Here is a 22,682-nt window from a genome sequence, read left to right as displayed (position 1 = left end):
ACCCAGTACAGAGTATTCACCAAAGCACTGTGTGTACTAGGAGACCAGCTGAGCGCAGAATCTGCTCTCCAGGAATACGCTGCATGGAAATCATGCTGAAAATGATACGAGTAGTATTGTGTTATCTGCTTTTGCAAGATGAAACTATTTCTGTGTCGTGTCCTGGCAGATGGCCCATAGTGACAATTCATGTCTGACTACAGCCGATTCTTTAATAGATGAAATTCTGCCTCACAGAGACTTTCCCCAGGCCCCCACTGTATGTGAATCCATTTCTTGAAGAGACTCGATATTTATCCTGCATTGACTGGCTGTACAAGTTCTAGAATGGAGAGAGGCATGTCCCAGAACCAGAAGGCAGATGGAGATGGGGATGGCCTTAGAGCTGGGCTTGAGATGGGCAGAGCAAAGAGCTGCGAAGCAGTGGAGAACACTCCAAGCTGCTGCTAAACCCAAGTTCAGATACAGAGCTCTGTGCAGTGGATGCTGATAGGAACGAAGCAGGTGGAAACTACATCAAAGCTCATGTTTTGGTTCTGTGGCCATTAGTCCCTTCTGTAGCCCAACAGTTGTTCATCAATGAGTCTGTTTGTGTATTTTCATGCAGTAGCATAATACTCCTCCTTATTTTAGACCCACTATGTGCTATGAGTTTTACATACATTTTTCCTAGTCCTCACAACAAAGTTACAAGCCACTGGTTTTAGTTCATTAAAATGCATGAGATTAGTGAGTTAGCACAGAGTCAGAAGAGCTAGAAGCTCAATTCAAAGTAGAGGATGCCACATTCCTCTTCATTGTTCACCATTCCCCTTTGTCTATGTCTTTTCTTTTTATGGCAGTCAGTATAAGAAGCCTAACAACAAGCAATTTTCAAAAATCTCCTTAAGACAGGACATCAGGAGACTGTGCCTTCTGAGTAGTGCACTCCCTGATAGAACATGCTGGATGGTTCAGAAATATCCTGAGCTGCCACTCCACAGGGAGCTGGAAAATCTGAAAATTTCCTTTGCCTGGATCCAGTCTTTGACTCTTGTGACACTGTGTCTCGCTCAGGATTTCTGCAGACTTCTTCTGTTGAGCTCAGGCACAGAAGGAAATGCTGTCTCCATTCTCCATTCTCTCACTCAGCGTCTGTAAGTGTAGGGTCTGCCCTTGTCTGCACAAGCTGGAAATGCACCTGGTTTTCTTCTGGATCCATTTCAGATTCAGATGTCTTGCATTTCAACAAGAATATCCAGTCTGTTCAGTTCCTGGTCATCGAAGAAAACTTCAGTTGGAGTGGAAGTACAAACTCCATCTTTGTAAATGAGCTTATTGCTTTATTCAGCATTAAAATGCTCTAAATCTTAGGACTTTGCTGTAGTTTTATTTCATGAATCCATAAGAAAACAGCAGCTTCAAATTTTTAAACACGTCCTGCAGCATTCAGAATCTTGAAACAGAAACTGCAGCCCTCTGCCTGCTTTTCCCACTCCAATTCCTTGTCTTCAGAGGCCACGGATTTCAAACCAGTGTGCAGCTTCTTCCAATTTCTAGCTCCACCATTATCAGAATAGACTCTTTTTCTATTTCTTGTTATCAGTTTTGGATGTGTTCAGTTGGTTTTTTCTCTCAGTGGTAGGTAATTCAGCTCTTAATGCATATTTCCAGTTTCCCTTTTCCAAGACTTCCAAAATTTGGGTAAGTCAGCAGAAACTGTTTACATCATATATCTATTACATGTCATTTACTAACTGTTAATGTCCTAGGATTTCAGTTTCACCTCTGAGGCTGATTCATGCTGCAGGAGGCAAACACTGCTCATTGCTGCTTTCTTTCCTGGAAAGAAAGAGGAAATAGTTCTAGTGTTTACTGTCTTGCCATTTGGCTCAGCACCGCCTTACTATGCTGAGCCAGGTACCAGGGCCCATTCCCTGCCCTGGCCCTTCAGAGAAAGACCTGCATGGGTTGCCTGTAGGGAAATTTACTTAGCGATTAAAGATTTTCTTCAACGAGAGAGAGAGAGAGAGAGAGATGTCTCATCCACTTGTTCATTCCCCAAACATGCATAACAGCCAGGACTGGGTCAGGCTGAAACAGTGAACCAGGAACTCAGTCTGGTTTGCTATGTGGGTGGCAGGCAGCCAATTACTTGACCTGCTGCCATCTCCCAGTGTGAGCATTAGCTGGGAGCTGGAATCAGGAGCAGAGCTAGGGTTCGAACCGAGGGAATCCAGTATGGCTTATAGACATCATAAGTAGCATCTTATTCACTGTGGCTCATGCTCAACAGTTTCTTAGTTCTTAGAAAAACAAACAGAAGAAACAACCTGTTGTATCATTTGGACAGAGAGTTCTCAAATGCTGCAGAGCACTCACCAAATACAAATATCCAAACACGTTGGGGGCACGTGTTGTGTTCTTCTCACTGCGTCCACCTGCCACAATCTTGTTCATTCCACTATGAACGGGCTCACCTCTGGGCCTGGTCACTGCTTGCTTCCTTTTGGTCCACCTGTCCTGCTCTCTTCTTCTCTCACCCTGTCTTCTTTACTCATCTGCATCACCATTTAGCAGAAGCATACCCCCTCGTGTTTTGTAAAATATATATATTCTTGAGTTATTGTGTATTTGGAAGTGGATTTATTCTGTGCTCACACTTGATAGTTTAGCAAGGTATAGAAATCTGTGTAAAAATCCTTTTTCCTTGCAATGTTACCATGGTTCCCTTCACTTCAGGTCTTAATTTTTACTGTGTAGAAGTCCATTTCCAATATGATCTGTTTTCTCTCTCTGAAAGACTTGGCGCCTTCTCTTTATTTTGAGAGCACTGATATCAGTGTGGTGCTTTGCAATACGCCAGTTTGTGTTTTCTGTAACTCCGATGATAAGCCCTGTTCTGGAGACTTGTGTCAGTGTTAAGAATTTTCTTGTTTTGTTTCTTTGGGAATTTTCTTCTCTTGTTTTCTCTTCTTTTTTTTCCTGCAGATATATTAGAATTTAGAATTCCTAAATTGATCTTCTCATTCTTTTAGCTTTTCACCATTGGTTCTGATTTCTGATTTCTGAGATATCTTCTATACTTTATTTTTCAAGTCTTCTGTTGATTTTTATATTTTAAGTATCATATTTTTAAGATTTCTATGATCTAGTATTCATTCTCTGGCCATCCCTTTTCATAGCATTGTAAATCTATTTTATGCATTCTCTGAGGGAATTAATCAGTATTTTACACACTTGATCTTAGCCAAAAGGCCAAGAAGCGATGGAATTAATCAGTATTTTAAAATGTTTTCTTTTGTCTTTCAACTGGGTAATGTCTACACAGATGTAATACAGTCATACAGTAGAAGAACATTCAGCAATAAAAAGGAACAAACTATTGATACATATAGTAATATGGATGAACAGTGGATGCTATATGCATTCTATACTAATATTAATTTAATAAATGTGAGTATGACAACATGCCAGATTAATTAAAAATTAAATGAACTTTTCAATAATAGTAATATAATAAACTTGTTTTCTAGATTGATCCCTGTTAAAAGTGAGGAAGCCATACTTAAAAGGTAACATGCTGGCCGGTGTCGCGGCTCAACAGGCTAATCCTCCACCTAGCGGCACCGGCACACCCGGTTCTAGTCCTGGTCAGGGCGCTGGATTCTGTCCCGGTTGCCCCTCTTCCAGGCCAGCTCTCTGCTATGGCCCGGGAGTGCAGTGGAGGATGGCCCAAGTAGTTGGGCCCTGCACCCCATGGGAGACCAGGAGAAGCACCTGGCTCCTGGCTTTGGATCAGCTTGGTGCGCCGGCCACAGCGCACCAGCCGCGGCAGCCATTGGAGGATGAACCAACGGCAAAGGAAGACCTTTCTCTCTGTCTCTCTCTCTCACTGTCCACTCTGTCAAAAAAAAAAAAAAAAAGGCAACATGCTGTGTGATTGAAGCAATAGGGATGGAGAACAGATCAGTGTTTGCTAGAGCCTGGGGGAGGGGCTGATTACAAAGAGGTAAAGTTATGGTGAGAGAAGGTTTTGGGGCCGTGTGGCTCCCCCTCATCTTGACTATGTTGATGTTTTCTCCATGCATTTGTCAAAACTGAGAGCTATACACCAAAAAGAGTGCATTTATTGCATGTAAATTAAAACAAAGCTTTACTTTTTTTTGTATTTCTTAATGTCTTGTCTTTTCTCATTTTAAGGCCTTCTTACATATTTGGTAATTCTTAGTTACTCAAATTAAGAGTGAGGCGCCAAAAAGCAGATTGGAATCTAAAGCTATGTGATGTGTGCTCTATGCATTTGCTTTAGTTGTTGAGATATGGAGGACAAAGGGCTAAATGATGTTTTAGATGCACACACACAATACACAAGACAACACACATGACACACATGTGATGTCCATATGCCCCACTAGATTCCCTCGGTTTGAACCCTAGCTCTGCTCCTGATTCCAGCTTCTTGCTAATGCTTGCCCTGGGAGATGGCAGCAGGTCAAGTAATTGGCTGCCTGCCACCCACATAGCAAACCAGACTGAGTTCCTGGTTCACTGTTTCAGCCTGACCCAGTCCTGGCTGTTATGCATGTTTGGAGAATGAACCAGTGAATGAGACTTTCTCTTTCTCTCTATCTCTCTCTCTCATTGAAGAAAATCTTTAATCGCTAAGTAAATTTCCCTACAGACAACCCATGCAGAGAATGAATATACAATACACATGACAAATGCAACACATATGACACACAACATACATTGGTTTACTCTTCGAATTATTTGGAGCCAGGAACTCAGTTTGAATCTCCCACATGTCATGGACCTAACTACTTGAGCCTAATTACTGCCACCTGTCAGGGTGTGTATTAGCAGGAAGGTAGAATCTGAGCTGAAGCCAGGACTCAAACCCAGGCATTCTAAGATGGGACATGGTAACTTTTTTTTTTTTTAAGATTTATTCATTCTGTTTGAAAGTCAGAGTCACAGAGAGAGGTTGAAAGACACCTTCCATCTGCCAGCCTCAATTGCTCAACAGCCAGAGCTGGTCCAGGAGACCAGAGCTTCTTCCAAGTCTCCCAGGTGGGCGCAGGAGCCCAAGCACTTGGGCCATCCCCCACTGCCTTCTCAGGCATATCAGCAGGAAGCTGGATTGGACGCAGAGCAGTCAGGACTTGAACCCATGCAAATATGTGATGCTGGCACTGCAGGCAGCAGCTTCACCAGCTATGGAACAGCACAAGCCATGGGACATGGCATCTTAACTGGTGTCTTAACCACTAGGCTAAATACCTGCCCCTGAATTTCACTTTTCATTGCCCATGGGCTGGTGCTGAGTCATAGTGGGTAAAGCTGCCACCTGCACTGCTGGCATCCCGTATGAGCACTGGTTCAAGCCCCAGCTGCTCCACTTCTGATCTAGCTCTCTGCTATGTTCTGGGAAAACAGTGGGAGATGGCCCAAGTCCTTGGACCCCTGCACCGCATGGGAAAACCAGAGGAAGCTCCTGGCTCCTGGCTCTGGATCAGCACAGCCCCGTCCATTGTGGCCAGTGGGGGAGTGAACCAGTGGATGGAAGACCTCTCTCTATCTTTCTCTGTCTCTCCTTCTCTCTCTGTAACTCTGACTTTCAAATAAATAAATACATCTTTTTTTAAAAAAGTCATTGTTCACTCCTCCAACAGGACAAAAGCAAAAGCTATGTATATTTCAGCCCTTGGGGGACCAGTTGAAACACTTATCTGTAAATACATTTCATTTTCTGTAATTCAAAAAATTTGTGTTTTTATCTAGATTCGGAGTCCATATGTTTCTTTCTAGTCTCCCATTGATAAACACAGGCACGTAATACTGCTATTAGAACAAATTGCATCTTAGCTTGAATTGTAGATAGCATATTAATCTTGATGATGTTAGTTTTTCTCACCTGTCTCATGAAGTAGTGGCAGAGAATTTATCATTGGCTCTTGACAATCAAAAACAGTGTTCTTGCTGCCTTTTGAAACTGCCTATCATTTAAATTCAGTGTAAAAAAATATTCTTCCTCCACCAGACTAGATAAATCCCAGTTTTTTTCTGATATGTAGATAGGGATTGTAAAGATAATTGAAATCTACAGATAATCCCCATGCTTCATTTCAGGTCTTATTTTGTCCTCTTTCCTAATCAGATCCTTTCTAGAGCAAGCAGAGTTTAACGGATTTGAGTTTCACAGTGGCCTCCTTTCCTTAGTACTTCCTGGGGGAATAACAAATAAATAGAGCTTGAGGAAGTGGGTAGCTGGTGCAACAAGCCACTTTAGCATTCCTTAAAGTCCAGTCCCAGGCCTTAAATGGTGTAGCTGTTGTGGTGCATGTTATGTGGCCAGCTTAAAGCCTTGAGAAATGTCCTGCATCCACAAACGCACTCACGTTCATATGTTTGGAGAAGAGTCAAACAACCTCATTCTCACCAATCCCTCTGTTGGAATTCTGATCTCCTTCTTACCATTGTTTGGTGTGTAGTGTTTCTGTTTCATACCCTGCCTTGAGTTCATTATCATAGTTACTGGCTGTAGCTACATTGTATCCATTATATCCTTTTCCCTCAGGGGGTCATAATTCTTTGGGGATTGGGATTCCTGTTTTATTTATCTTTAATTCCTATTTTTCCTTGGATAAAACTCAATGATCAACAAATCAGGTGCATCTCAGAACCCCTTGGAGTTGTGTCTCCACGCCATCTTGTTTTTCCTGCCCTGCTAACCGAGGAGGCTTGTTCCAGATCTGGGGATGGGTATGAGCACTAGACTCATAGGTATGAGCAGGAGGAGCCTGGCCCCTACCCAGCTTTGAGAAAACCACTCAGCGTCACAATACAGTTTCCTCATTTATAAAATGAGAGAGTTGAACTAATTAATGTCCCAGTTCTTCCCACTGCTAACACTCCTTAGTGATTCTACTATTAATGTACTCCCAGCAAGGCATTACCCAGAGGGCTAAATAAATTAAGAAAGACCCAGTGATGCGTCCATATTAATTTATTGTGCACATTTTTGTTGAGCACTCATGAGGGGCTGGATGCACTCTTGTGGGCACTGGAGTTTGTGGTGAGCAAGACTTGGCTCATCCTTAACCTCATAGAACTTTTGTTCTATTGAGATAGGATGATGGTGAACCCATGAACTACATAAGGAAGAGCTGGAAGAGGCTGTGAAAGAAATGACAAGGAGCCATCCCTGGGTATTGAGAATGACCATCGGGAACACCTGTTGGAGGAAGGGTGCATTAGGCTGAGGTATGACATGTAATGGACATAGGGAGCCAGGCATTGGGTACGTAAAACCGTGTGGACATGGCAGGACTCTGTGGCTGCAGCTGAGAGAGAGGGGAGCATTGACAGGCGAGAGAGGGAGGTTTCACAGGGTCACAGAGCTTGGGGAAGGGATGTCTTTGCAGCATCTGTAGCTCAGAAATGACCCTATTTGATTAATGTGTCAGATACTCTCCTCTATTCCCTTTCCCCTTCCTCTCCTTCTTCCTTCTCATCCCTCCATTCCTGTCTTCTCTTACTCTCCTTCTGTAAATCTTTATTTTTTAATTAATTCAATTATTGTGCATATTTGTGGGGTGCAGTGTGATCATTTGATACAGGTATACAATGTATAATGATCAAATCAGGATAATTGTTGCCATTTCCATCTTAGGCATTTATCATTTCTCCATGTTCTGAGCATTTGACCTTCTACTTTTTAAAGATTTATTTATTTGACAATCAGAGTTAGACAAAGAGAAACTGAAAGAGAGTGAGAGTGAGAGAGAGAGAGAGAGAGAGAGAGAGAAAGAAACCTTCAGTTTGCTGGTTCAATCCCCAGATGGCCAAAACCAACAGTGCTGAACCAAACTGAAGTTTCTTCTGGCTTTCCCACATGGGTACAGGTGCCCAAGAACTGGGGCCATCTTCCACTGCTTTCCCAGGTGCATTAGCAGGGAGCTGGATAGGAAGTGCAGCAGCTGGGACTCGAATCTGCACCAATATGGGATGTGGCACTGCAGGTGGCAGCTTACCCCACTGCAGTACAGCACTGGCTCCTGAACTTCTCTCTGTTAGTTCTTCATACAATATATGAGGTTTTCTGACTATAGTCACTAGTATGCTGTAGCACGTGAAAAGTTGTTACTCCTGTCTGACTGCATTTGGATGCCCGTATACAACCTTCCTCCATCCCCTCTCCTCCTCCCCTTTCCAGCCTCTGGTAATCAAGATTCTACTTTCTTTTCCCTTGAAATCAACCTTTTTCCTTCTATCTGAGGGTACTTCAAAAGGTTCAGAGAAAAATCGAATTAAAACCCAAGTTTATTTTGGTAGCAAAGTGTTTTGAACGCCATGTGTAGCTTTTCCATGAACCTATTGAGGAAGCTTCTTATGCATGTGTCTCTAGAGAATCAAGGGCAGAAGCCTGGAGAACTGGTGGGTGACCTGTGAGTGGTGTCTACAGCAGAAGACAGTATCGAAGCAGATGGGGAAGGGCAGGCACTCTGGAGATGAGGTTTGGAAGCCCAGCTCACAGCCCTTGCTACAAGGTTGGGCTCAGTAAAGAGGAGGGGTCAAGAAAGGTTCTAGATGTCCATCTCTGTTAGCAGGGGAGATGGTGATACCCATAAGCCAGGCTAGGAGGCCTGGAGGAGTGAGATGGACACTAGGCAAGGGGTCTTTGCTCTAATGCTCTGGAGCCAGTCCATACATTTCTAATATCTCAGTTCCCCTTGATAAAATGTCATTTCCGGAAGCAGCCTGTCTCCCATGTTTGCCATGAAAAATAATAGCTAAAAATAATTTCACTTCAGAGATATGCAGTAAGATATGAAGTTCACTGAAATGATCAGAGTCTAGTTAAAAAGTGAAAACTGAGGTTTTTCCAGCGAGTCAAGGTAAGGTTTCCAACCCGGAAACAATGGTCAGTTGCCTGCGTTGGCAAAGTTTGGTTACAGGTCTCATACTTTTCTTACTGTTGGAAATAGTTTTTTTGGTGGTTTTCTTGAAGGCCCATGGCTAGGCCCTATCAAAGCCTTGATGACATAAAGACCTCCCATGGGCTCACCTCTCAGACACATATTTAGATCAAATCCCTACCCTTACTCCACTAACGATAATATACAACGTGCTTTGAGGAATATATATCAAGGAAACTAAGGATGCCATAGCTGTGTGTTCATTGATTCTCTGTGAAAAGTTATTTTAAAAGGCTAAAAAAGTGAAAAGAGCCTAAAGTCTGACAGTAGAGGAATCCATGAGTAAATCATGCCACAAATGACCATTAAAAATTATAAAGTATTTACTACATGAATTTACATGGGAAGAAACTCAAGCAAAGTGAAAAATTGGAATTATGAAACATATGAGTTTTTTTTTAAGTCTGAGATATTACCTAGCACACTCGATGTCTTGGGGTGGGACCAGGGGGTTAGTGCATACTTGTACCTCTTTTATGCAGTTATAGTCCTTTTATTGTAAAATTGGCAGTGCTTGTGGCTGGCGCTGTGGCATAGCAGGTAAAGCTGCCGCCTGCAGTGCTGGCACCCCATATGGGTACCGGTTTGAGTCCTGGCTGCTCCATTTCCAATCCAGCTCTCTGCTATGGCCTGGGAAAGCAGTAGAAGACGGCTCAAGGCCTTGGGCCCCTTCACCCATGTGGGAGACCCAGAAGAAGCTCCTGGCTCCTGGCTTTGGATCAGCACAGCTCCAGCCATTGCAGCCAACTGGGGAGTGAACCAGCAGATGGAAGACCTCTCTCTCCTTGCCTTTGCCTTTCTGTAAATCTGCCTTTCAAATAAAAAAATAAATAAATCTTTTTTTTTTTTTTAAAAATTGGCAGTGCAAGTATTACCATTTGGAAATAAAATAATCATCTTAGGCAAAAAACCAATACTAAGCACCATGGACAAGGAATAAATATCCTCTAGTTCCCGGCTGAAATTTCCCCTGAAAGGATTTGTTTTTTTAAAGCGGAAAACAAATGACTTATGTTGGCAAATGTAAATGAAGCCTCTTTTGGAGAAACATGCAACTTTTTTTGAGAGACTTTAAACATGAAATGACATAATATTCTGCTTCCATGTCAGATGGGTCTAACCTTTGAAAAACCAAGTTTGGTGGTGTATAAAGGGGAACACAGCAGATGATTTCTTGGGGACCTTTTCCCTTTTCATAAAGCATCACTGGTTTCATCATTCTTCCATCCAAGTTTTACCATAACAGTGATATATCTGGGGCCACCGTCTGCAGTGCCGGTATCCCAAGTGGGCGTCTGTCCAAATCCTGGCTGCTCCACTTCTGATCCAGCTCCCTGCTATGATGTGGGAAAGCTGTGGAAGATGGCCCAAGCCCTTGGTCCCATGCACCTGCATGGGAGACCTGGGGAGAGCTCCTGGCTCCTGGCTTCAGATTGGTACACTCCAGCTATTTCAAACATCAGGGCAGTGGACCAGCAAATAGAAGACTTCTCTCTCTCTCTCTCTCTCTCTCTCTGCCTCTGCCTCTGCCTCTGCCTCTGCCTCTCTGTAACTCTGCCTTTCAAATAAATAAATAAATCTTGAAAAAAAAGAGTGATATATCTACGAATAGTCTTCATTTTTTTTACTCAGTGTAAAATAAAAACTTTTGCTGCTTTAACAAAGATATTTTGAACACAATCCTATTTATATATTAGAATAAAATGTAAAATGCCATCCACATTATGTACGTAAGATAAGGACTTGAAAGCAGGCTTTGGCCAGCTGCTGTATTTTGTATTATTTGGCATGTTTTTTGCAGAATTCAGCACCACAGACAGCTACAGAATTCTTACATCCCCAACCAATATTTCAGTTTATAACTATATTGAAGTGACACTGAACTTGTAAAGTTAACTTAAGAGAATATCAAGGATTCTTTTTTAAAAAATATTTATTTATTTGAAAGAAGTACAGAGAAAGAGAGTGAGGAAGGGAAGGAGGGCGGGAGAGAGGGAGGGAGGGAGAGGGAGACAGACAGTGACATCTTCCATCCACTGATTTACTCCTAAAATGTCCACAAATGCCAGGCTGGACTGCCAGGCTCGCACGTCAGTTGCAGGGCCCAAAGACTTGAAACATCTTCTGTGCATTAGCAGGGATCAGACATGGAGTAGCTGGGAGTTGAACCTGTGCTCATATGGGATGCTTGTAATGCAGGTGGTGGCTTAACTTTTGTGCCACAACACAGGCCTCAAGTATAAAAAATGTTTTTTAAGATTTTATTTACTTATTTGAGAGGTAGAGTTACAGACAGAAGAGAAGGCCGGACAAAAATGTCTTCCATCCTCTGGTTCACTTCCCAAATGGCTGCAACAGCCGGAGCTGAGCCAATCCTAAGCCAGGTGCCAGGAGCTTCTTCCAGGTCTCCCATGTGGGTGCAGGGGCCCAAATATTTGGGCCATCTTCTACTGCTTTCCCAGACCATTAGCAGAGGAGGAGAGCAGAAGAGGAGCAACCCATATGGGATGTCAGTGCTTAGCCTACTACACTACAGTGCTGGCCCCCCAGGTAATGAGTTTTAAACTTCTTGTAATTTGCCTATTTAGAACAAACATGCACAACCTTATCAAGTACAACGAAACACCAGAATATTCCTAAGTCATTATAATTGCAGAAAACATAAAAGAATTATTGCACTGAAACTTTCTAAAGGGGGTGAATAAATTGATTATATGTAAATATTTGCATGTGACTACAAGTAAAATTATCCTAGTAAATGTTGTGGGACCATCCTAGACTCCAAACACATGTACCAAAGAGATTTCAACTAACGTTTGAAAGCCAGGATTTTGCTGTCTTTTGCATTATTTTATTTACCACTGAGTTTAGAGTTCATAACTTATGCATTTTTCTGTGTTCTGAAGTTCTTCTGAAGGGTAATTTATTACAAGGCAGGGACTATCATGGGAGCCTCTGTGGTAAGTTTCATTAAATCAGATAGAATTGAGTTTGCACATTGATGCACAGTGTTTGAATATCAAGCATTACACAGCAGATCTGGCTGCTAAGCAAAACTGCACCGCCCTATTTCTCAGTCTCTTAAAGCCATGCTCCCTTCTAGTAAATAAAAATTCCCCCAAATTCCTTTAGTCTGTTTCCTAAATAGATTATTGGGACAAACACACATGGTCAGAATGTATTTCCATCGATTCACCTCCTGGGGTCAGGGAGTTCCTAATTTGGGAACTGTTGCTTTCCCATCTCCATCTTAGCAAGCAGGGAAAAACAAACAGCCCATGTTGTGTTAAAAGTAGTGTGAACACTGTGTGAACATTCACCTTTTTGAGCTCCAGTTGGGAGAAGATTATTTCACCCAAAGTGCCTATTTTGTACTAGGAGCAATCCTAGAAACCACATGGGAAACAAACATCAGAGCTGTTAACCTTCAGCCTACCAAGCCTGTAGTTTCATAAAGGGAATAAGATATACAAGCATAATAAAGAGAAATAGTTAACCCTAATGAGGCAAGAGGTAGCCCTCGCTGTCCATGTGTTCCCTATGCATGATTCAACAAATTGTGAATAAAAAATATTCAAAAAGCTATTGCAACTCTGCTGAACACACACAAACTTTTTCTGTGTCATTATTCCCTAAGTAAAAGCATAACAACTATTTGCATAGCATTCATAGTCCATTAAGTATTTTTAGCAATCGGCTGGCGCCATGGCTCACTAGGCTAATCCTCTGCCTGCGGCACCAGTACCCTGGGTTCTAGTCCCAGTTTGGGTGCCAGATTCTGTCCCTGTTGCTCCTCTTCCAGTCCAGCTCTCTGCTGTGTCCCGGGAGTACAGTGGAGGATGGCCCAGGTCCTTGGGCCCTGCACCCACCTGGGAGACCAGGAGAAGCACCTGGCTCCTGGCTTCGGATCGGCTCAGTGCACCGGCCCCAAGGCACTGGCCATAGCGGCCACTTTGGGGGTGAACCAATGGAAAAAGAAAGACCTTTCTCTCTGTCTTTCTCTCTCACTGTCTAATTCTGTCTGTAAAAAAAAAAGTATTATTAGCAATCTAGAGATGATTTATACAATACAAAAGTTGCATTTTATGTTCTACTTAAAACTATTGGTTGAACTCTGTAATTAATACACAATTACTCTTAGGTGTTTAATGCTATAACTAGTACTCAAATAATATTTTACACTTTGTGTTTCAGTGTGCGTGCAAAATGTGGAAATCTTTACTTAATATATGCTAAATTGATCTTCTGTATATAAAGATAATTGAAAATTAATCTTGATGTGAAGGGAAGGGGAGAGGGAGTGGGAGAGGGGAGCGTTGTGGGTGGGAGGGAAGTTATTGGGGGGGAAGCTATTGTAATCCATAAGCTGTAATTTGGAAATTTTTGTTCATTAAAAAAGAAAAACAGATGCCAAGCATTGAATACTAGTGTAGTTTAGGATAAGTTCTATGCTATAGGTCGAACATCTCTAACCTAAAAGTCTGAAAGCCGAAATGCCCCAGAGTACAAAACTCTTTCGGTGTCCCCAGAAATTATTTCAGATTTCAGATTTTTGGATTAGAAATGCTCAACTGCTAAAATCTGTGCCAATATTCCAAAATCCAACAAGCTCTGAAATCTGAACACTTGCAGTCCCAAGCATTTGGATAAGGGATACTCATTCACTGTCCTTTGGCACTTTAATTGAGGATGTGGAATGAGAACAGCAACTGACATGGCCAGGAAGAGGTGTCCTGGGACGTGTGGTTATGAGTGTTACTAGCAGAAAGAAGCCTTGCTTCTCCATGACTCTAGATGACACAGTTGGAACAGTACAGTTGTGGGCAGCTCCGAGCCAGGGGCTGCAGAGGTTGGGCCTCTGGGTTCTGTTGTGTGGGGGCTTAGTGGGAAGTTACTGAGGCTGGGGAGTCTTTATCCCCGACACTTGGGGGAATCTGGGTTCTCCATGAGAAGGACGGTTTGGGCAGGAGAGCATGCAGCTGTGTGCAGAGAGCTGAGAGTGGTCCTGTGGAAGAAGGGTTGCCTCACTCTGCTGGAGGGAGGCGAGGCACAGGGAAGCCAGGGTGGTGGGGAGGGCTGGTGAATTTCCTGGCCCTTGCTGCCCAAGAAAAGAATTAGAAGACTACTAGGCATCAGATGGGGTATAAACCTAAGGAACAGTTACATTCCTTCAGATCTTGGACTTAACCACTGAATGTTTTTTTCAAGATAAAATGCCATTTCCTGCTAAGGCCACCACTCCTGGCATTTTTATAATCATGGAGCTGAAGCATGTGACAGTGAATGCCTTTTCTCCAGGAAAATGCACCGTAACTGGGGGTTCACACAGTTGGTCCATGTGTTTGCATATTTTCATTACACACAATCCAGAATTATGAGCTTGAACTTTCAAACTTCATCCTAGCATGGGAACTTGGGTTGAGCTCTGGATGCAGAAAATGTCTCTAATTTACATTTACTTTGTAAGTCTCCTGGCAGGGTGATGGTGCTCAGGGAGGTGTGAAGTCACACAGAGACAAGAAAGCAGGAGATAGCAATGCGACACTGCTGCATGTAGCTGAACAAGGCTTTAGATTTGCTTCTCCTGTCACTGGTGAGCCTTCTGTCCTACTTTGGCTTCTGCGTTTGCTTCTGTGTTCTGTTCCTGCAGTGGTGCCTTTGCTTGTCTTCTTCCCGCACGAGTTCCAGGTTTCACCGGTCCGCAGCTGTTTCTCACAGCTTCCACTTTACATCTCTATCCCCCGCTCCTTCGTGTCTTAGCGGGGTGACCTTGGGAGTGTCACTTCTCTGTGCCTTCATTTCCTTAAATGCAGAGAAAGAAAAAAGTGAGGGAATGTTGATGCCTGTCTCTGGAGGTCATTGCAAACCTTAAGTCACTTAATTTAATTAAAATTCCAGATAAAATAAGGAGCCAGCATTTAGTCTAGTGGTTAAGGCACCTGTGTCCTATATCCTAGTACCTGGGTTCAATTCTCAGCTCTGGCTCCTGACTCTCTAGTTCTGATTGGTGGTTAAGATGCCCATATCCCATAGTGGAACACGAGAGTTTCATTCCTAGCTCTGGCTCTGATCCTAGCTTCCTGGTAATGTAGACCCTGGGAGACAGAGTGCTGGCTTAAATAGCTGGGCTCCTGCCATCCATGTGGGTGACCTGGATTGAGTTCCAGTCCCTGCCCCAGCCCAGTCCCTGCTACTGCAGGCATTTGGGCAAATGGACCAGTTGGGTGGGAGTTCTCTCTCTCAAATAAATTTTTGGAAAGTTAAAAACAGATTAAATGAAATTAATTACAATAGTATAATTATGAGTTAAAATTAAATATACAAATCTGTGTAACTGCTGAACCCCTAGAAATTTCTGACTTTCCACTCTCCCACCCCTGAACAGTAGTCACTGTTTGCTGACAAGGAACGTCTAGGAAGCAATTATTTAAAAATTAAAATGGAGCTCTTTCCAGCCAGTCACTGTTTCACACCTGTCTCTCCCTAGTGCTCATGTTGTGGGCTGCAGTTTGTGGTGCTCATTCTGTTCCTGCTTGCTGAGCAGTTTCTCTCCTTCTCCCAGGCTTGATCATTCAAGACCCACATTTATGGAATGTCTTGCCCTCCTTGACCTGCTGGGCCACCTCTTTTCCAGCTCAGAGAGCGCAGCAGTGGGGTAAATGGCTGTCACGTTGATTTGCCTGCAAGCTTTGTCTACAGAGGATGTGTGTGCATGTCTTCAAGGAAAACACTTTTGACATTGAATGAAGAAAGCGAGAGGGCTCTGTTGAAAATCCCTTGTTTGCCAAGAAACCAAGGCAGGGGCCTGGGTGCCAGCTCCGTGGTGGAGGGCTTTAATGGGGTCAGGCTGAACCTAGGGTTGTGCTGGTTTAATAAAGACAGGCATGGGAGAAGAAGGAGAAGGAAGTGGAGGGAGTGGGGAGGATGTGTCCCGTGTGTGAAACTTGGAAAAGACAGAAGAGCAGCATGGCAGGTCGTGGATGAGGCACCAGAACACACGTGCTTTTCCCCAATGTCATGTGAACACAAGAATAAAAAGATCTAGACCAGGACAGACATGTGCCTTGGGGTGAGGGGGAAGAAAGGACAAATAAATTGGGGGGGGGGACCTGAACAAAAAAACAGCTTATAGGAAATGATCTCATTTAGGTAACAAATAGTTGCTGACATATAGAGGCAAAGGAAATGATAGAAAAAGGAAACATATCAATTGAGTTTTTAGGAATGCCCGTGGTGCATTTTAAAGTAAAAAGTTAAACTGGGGAGATGGGGGCAGGCAGGGAGAGGGACACAGGAGGGGACTCTGCAGGATAGTGAGGACCTTCAGTCCTCAGGGCCGGCCGAGGGCTGTTGGGTGTTCCCTGCACATGTACCCACCCCCATGCATGGGAGAGAAGTTCCAGGATGCCCAGTGGATGCCTGAACCCCAGGGCAGTATCAAACCCTGCATGTGAGTTTACACACATAGTTTAGTTTGTACATTAGGTACAGTAAGAGATTAGCAACAGCAGTAGGAAAATGGAGCCCCTGCATTAATGTACTGTAATAGAAGCCACGGGAATGTGGTCCTTCTGTCCTCTTGCTCAGAACTCCTCGTTGTGCTTTCAGCTGTTCGCTCAGGAAGCTCTTGGTGCCTCTCTTTGGCATAGCTCACACCAGCATAACCACTCGGGTGCTTGGACACCATTAGTCAATAAAGTAAGGGTTCCTCAAACACTAGCAGGTGACACCATGACCCCAAGATGGCGACTAAGGGTCTACGGGGTGGGCAACAGACAAATAGGCAGCATGGGCATGAGGACAAAGGGAGACTTCATGCCCTGGGCAGGGTGGAGAGAGACTGCAGGGTTGCACCAGCCCACTCTGAAGGGCACACAGCTTAAATGTGATGAATGCTTTATGTCTGGAATTTTCTATGACATCGTTGACGGCAGGTGACTGACACCTCAGAACGTGAAGCTGTGGAAAGGGGGGTACTCCTGTGTTATTCTGCTTTAGAACACATAAAAATGTGCTTTTTCTTTTTTTTTGACTGTGAAGCAATGTTGAAGAATAAGGAAGGGAGTGGAATGAGGTCGCCATGCCACCGGGTGACCTGTTTCAGTGGAAACAGCAGCAGCCTCCCATGCAGTGCATGTGTGTGCCTGTACCTTCTCATGAAAAAGGAGGAACGTGTGAGGACAGTTACCTGTGTCTCCCCAGTGGAGGAGTTAGTGTTGGGGCAGAACCTTGTCATTGTCAAACTCCTCCATCCTCAGCGCCTGATAACCTGCAGTCATAGTAGTGGGTGAGGTAATTTTGGCTACACATTGGATCATGTAGTGATATTTGTGAGTCTATTTTAACAGAAAAGTGAATATTGTATTGGATTTTACACTCTGGGAAGGCAGAAATGATGTGGCTCTTCCTCATCATGTATTCATGCTACAAAAATGTAGTAAATGCCTAGGTATTGAGTGGTGTTTATTTTCTATGTCTAGAACATCTGGAAGTCTTTTTGTTAAATTTGGCGAAATAAACATATAAGAGATTGAGAAAATAATCACACATCTAGTCTATTCTGGCAGACCAGGGGTCTTCCTAGAGGAAGTGATAACGAAACTGCAAACTAAAGATTATAAAGGAGTTAATTGGGGGAGGTTGGAAGAGGATTCCATGTGCTATGCAGGCAAAAGAGTATGTTGAAAGGCCCTGAGGTGGAGAGAGAAAAACAAGTTAATGTGAGGAATGAGGCCAGTGTGGCTGCAGTGTGGTGAGGATGAGGCCAGCCAGGTGTGCAGGGCTGGAGCAGGGGACAAAATGAAGTGTCAGCCACACCTTTGTATTTTGAAAATTTCAAACCTGTAGAAAAGTTACAGATGTAACAAAATTAATTAGCTAGATTTTCAAATGGTTACCATTTTGCCAGTTTCATTCTCTGTCTTTTCCACACACACACACACACACACAGAGTTTTATTTCACACACGCACACACAGTTTTATTTTGTTTTTGATGAATTACTTGAGACTAAGTTACAAAAATCACATCGTTACCCAGAATTCTACATCATGAGTCTTTCCCAGAAGAAAGATAATTTCTACATAAAAATAGTCCTATTACACACCCAAGAAAATTGATATTGATAGAACACCTTTGCCTAATGTACAGCACATGCTTAAATTTCTAATTGTCCCAATATTGTCCTTTGCTTATTTATAAAAAAAGAAGTCCAGGACCCATTCATTAACATTTGGGGGCCAGGTAGGTGGTTATTTTGTGAAGCACCCCTCAGTTGAATTGTGATGATTTTCTCATGATTACACTGGGGCTGAGCATTTAAGGCAAGAACGCTGCCCCAGCGAGGCGTGGCTGAGGACTGACTACATGACGTCAGCCACCATGATGTCACTTTCCACACCTGGAGAGGTTGAATTTCATTACTTGGCTAAGGTGCTCTCCACCAGATTTCTCCACTGTGAAAACAAAACTTGGCTTTTGCAAGAAATAAGGTAATTTGGGAATGAGACTGTAAGGTTCTGTGAATATCTTGCTCCCCAAAGATCTTTTGTCTAATGTTTTCCTGCCCACTGGTGACCATCACCCAACTGTTAATCCAGCGATTACAAACTAGTGATTTTTCTATTTCAATTTATTTTTTCCTTTGTCAGTTGATAACCTGTGAAGAAAAGAGACTCCCATTCACTTCAACCCTTTGTAATCATTATCAAGGTCAGGTTGGAGTTGTGCATCTTTAAAACTGCAACTTAGAATTTAATATGCATTTATTATCCATTTGGAACACTCCATATTTGGCTGCAAGAGCCCCTACCTGAAAGGACTGGGAGAAAAACATGGAAGGAATGACATATCGTAGGGAGGTGCCGAGTACCTCTGTGCCTCTCCCATGCTGTTTTCTCCTGAGACTGTGTATCTGTCACTCCAACGTGAATCTGGTCTTCTCTTTCTCTAGGTCTCATGGAGTCACTGGTGCTCACTCAGTGGGAACCTAACGGAGGAATTGCCCTGTTCCAGATGAACATGATGCTTGGGTTTAAAACTGTCGTGAACACAGTGAGAGCAGTGTCGCAACGTGACCACATCTCAGAGGAACTAGCCCCTTGAGATTCTCCTGCCCACCACGCTTGGCCCGGTGGAAGTGGGGCTACATGGCCAGCAGCCGCTGCTGAAGGGCTGACAATGAGCGTCCCAGTGGCTCCCAAGAAGCCGTCTTACACTCCGTTGCGGGACGGCAGAAACAGCACGAAAAATAACAACGAGGGTGTCCTGAGTCTAGGGGACCCCAATGCTAATGCCATCATGTTGGGGGTCAGCTGCTCGCAGGAGGAGCCCGAGACTCGGCAGGGCCTGGCCGAGGAGACAGGAAGTGCAAATTCGAATGAGCAGGAACGCCGAGCCCAATTCCAGAAGGAGCTTCTGCAACTTCAGGGCTTTGGGCAAGGACCCCAGGCTGGTTCTGCCGGCCGGAGAGACCTTTACCTTCCTCCAACCCTTCAGCAGGAACTAAGCGATGTGCACGTGCAGGGGAGCAGCCCGGATCTCCTGCAGGTCCCGTGCAGCGTTCGGGGGCCAAGTCTGTCAAGTTGGAGGGGTTTGATGGGTGAGATGGGTCCGGAGGGTCTGGCTAAAAGGGATGCAGAAATCACCCGACCAGTGCCCAAGGACAAATTGGCCAAGACCCTTGACAATGAGGAGTTGAGAAGACACTGTCTGGGAAGGGCCAGTGGCTCTGGGAGCCTGACTCTGCAGCACGCACAGTCTGCTCGGCTGCCTGTCCCTGAGGCCCGGGCTCCTGTGTCTGAGGGCAGGGAGGGGCTGCAGGGGATACTGATGGACCCCTGCCCCAGGGCAGCCTCTCCTCCCGCTGCCGAGGGAAAGAGTGTGCATTCTCCTAAACCATCTACCTCAGAAGCCAAGGAGCCCGCCTCCTCTGATACCCAGAAGGAGGGCACCCAAGTCCTGAATGTTTGCAACGAGCACACGCTGCGTTCTGCCCACCTGGAGCCTACTCTCCACTCAACCTCAGCAGCAAAGGAAACCCTGAGTAAATCAGAAGCACAATTAGGGCAGGGAAACGGGGAGCCCAAGCCAGAGCTGAAATCCACTCACACCAGGGCTGGACAGGAGTTAAAGGTGAGCCAGACAGGGGGCCTGGGATGTGACAAGGACCTGAAGGGACCGTGCAGGGAAGCACAGAAGGAAGCCACCGGTGGAGCTGGTGGTCTCTCCAGCAGCAGCCCGCACCATGTTGGGGTGGGAGGAGGCAGTGGCGAGGAGAAGACAGAGGCCACCCTGAATGAGGAGGGCTCTCTCTATACCAACCCTGCTTCCTTGGAAGCCACCGAGAGTCAGCACACTGGCAAAATCTCCCCAGATGCAGGTGGGACCCTGGGTGAAAGGGTATCCAGCAACTCTGCCCCAGGTGACGGCCATGTAGGTTTTATTCCTAATGATCACATGGACAGGCAATTCCTGGGCATCAGTGAGAAGAGGAGGCTGGCCAGTGGGAACAAGGCCAGTGCTGTGGTGTTGGCATCAGACTCTTTCCTAGGAGCAAGCACACCTGCAGGCCTGGAGCGCCTGAACCCTCAAAACGGCCATTTAGAAGCAGGGGAAAGCAAAGGCATCACTCCAGCAATGGCAGAAAGTGGGAACCTTCTAGAAAATGCAGCTAGAGCAGAAATCCCCCCAGTGGGAGCAGATTCAATTCCCAACATGCCAGCACCCCCACACCCAGAGATAACTGTGAATGTGACCCACCAGCCTCCACCACCCAGCAGCAGTGTTCAGGAGCTTGGCGTGTTCCGTGTGGACACGGGGTCACCCTCGGCAGCCCCACCCGCCACTGACAGGGCGGGGTTGTTGGACACATCCCCAAAAGTGCCTGACAAGGACACCTGCCCCAGGGGGATCCCCAAGCCTGTCCTCACGCAATCCAAGGATGCAGCTTCCTTGCAGGAGGGTGTAGAGAACCATCAGGTTGATAAGACAGAAGAAAGGACAGAAACCAAGCCCCTCATCATGCCCAAGCCGAAGCACGTGAGGCCCAAGATCATCACGTACATCCGGAGGAACCCTCAGGCCCTGGGCCAGGTGGACACTTCCCTGGTTCCCATGGGGCTCCCGTATGCCCCGCCCACGTGTAGTGTGCCTCTTCCCCAAGAAGAGAAGGCAGCGAGTGGTGACCTCAAGCCATCCGCCAACCTCTATGAGAAGTTCAAGCCCGACTTGCAGAAGCCACGGGTCTTCAGTTCTGGGCTGATGGTGTCTGGGATCAAGCCCCCAGGACATCACTTCAGTCAAATGGGTGAAAAGTTTTTGCAGGAGGTAAGAGACTCTGACTGTGATACTGTCCACAGCTTGAGCATCCTAACCTGTGTTACATGTCTTCAAAGAGTTGTGAAAACAAACTGTTCTGAGGCAATTTCATGGCTTTGCAAATACACACATACAGAAATGGATGTTTTTGGCTAGAGAAATGGGCAATTTGAGAAAAATATTTGAGAGGGAAAAGAAGAGAGGAGGGGGAGGGAAAAGGGGGGGAGAGAAAGAGAGAGGGGGGGAGGGAGAGATAGATCACTTCTGCTGGTTCATTTCCCAAGTCTGTGCAGCAGCCAGGGCTGGGCCTGGCCAAAGCTAAGAGCTAGGAACTCAGCCTGGATCTCCCCCATTGGTAGCCATCTTGCTGCCTACCAGGGTCTGCATGAGCAAGAAGCAGGAACTGGGACCAGAGTCCAGGCATTCCAGTGTAGAAAATAGGCATCCCAACTGGCATCCAAACTGCTATGCCAAATGCCCATCCTGAAATAGACATTTTGGGCTAGAAGAGTTTGATGGTTATACTGAGGTGGACTCAACATCCAAGGAGACCGTTTAAATGTCACTCGATAGGATGCATATGAAATGATAATAGGTATGCATTTAAATGAGCTTCCATGTTGAAATAAATGAGCACAGTTCCTTCACCCAGGTCAAAGGAAGACAGAATCCAAAATAAACATATTAATTCAAATTGATTGATCCTCCCATGGAGAGTGTTTTTAGGGGGAGAATCTCATATTCATGCATGGGAAGGACATAGTGAGTGAGCATAAAACAAAGTGTTCAGCATGAGCTCCATGTTTCAAGTGAAAATAACAATTAGAGCTTTTAGGTGAGTGCTTGTATGGCTCCCATTGGGTAGCCCCTGGTCTTTGTCAGTCTTCACAGGTCCCTGTAGCAACTCTCTGGAAGTTAGAGCTTCAGGTTTTATCACTGTACAGACAAAGAAAGACTTGGAGAGGTTTAAGTCACCATGTAGGGTACCACAAGCAAGGACGGCACTGGGCTCCTTACTCAGGCCTTACAGTTCAGCCTGCTCTGTGCTGCCCCATCAGTGCAGGAGGCAGTGGCTGCTCCCAATGCAGTGTCTCCAAGGCAGCCAGAGTAAGCAGCTACAAGAAGGCTAGGTCTCCTAACCACCCTGCAGGGCTGCTCCGGTCGCTTGGAACACAATCCTGAAGGTGTAGGATGGCTCCTTCCTTAGGATGTGTGCCCAGTGTGGCTCCATTTCCTACCCACATTACTCTCCATCTACTCTCCCTCTGCTGCCTCAGGACTTTTGCACCCCCCCACCAGTTATCTGCATGGCTCACTCCCTTATTTTCTTTAGATTTTTTTTAAGATTTATTTGTTTATTTGAAAGTCAGAGTTACACAGAGAGAGAAGGAGATCTAGAGAGAGA

At 45.0% G+C, this 22,682-nt stretch overlaps 1 protein-coding gene across 6 annotated transcripts in view; it reads left to right on the top strand.

Annotated features, from left to right (window-relative positions):
- The window catches only part of MTUS2 (microtubule associated scaffold protein 2), a 663,674-nt gene that overhangs the window by 195,152 nt on the left and 445,840 nt on the right, over nt 1-22,682 (top strand). For all 6 annotated transcript variants that reach the window (XM_051834132.2, XM_051834128.2, XM_051834131.2 and 3 more), the window contains one exon: nt 18,912-21,286. In XM_051834132.2, coding sequence (XP_051690092.2) covers nt 19,139-21,286 — 2,148 coding nt within the window. In that variant the 5' untranslated portion in view covers nt 18,912-19,138. The remainder of the gene's footprint in view (nt 1-18,911; nt 21,287-22,682) is intronic.

The sequence above is a fragment of the Oryctolagus cuniculus genome, chromosome 9, assembly GCF_964237555.1.
Source record: "Oryctolagus cuniculus chromosome 9, mOryCun1.1, whole genome shotgun sequence".
In the NCBI taxonomy this organism is placed as follows: domain Eukaryota; kingdom Metazoa; phylum Chordata; class Mammalia; order Lagomorpha; family Leporidae; genus Oryctolagus; species Oryctolagus cuniculus.
This window is presented reverse-complemented; position numbering and strand designations above follow the sequence as displayed.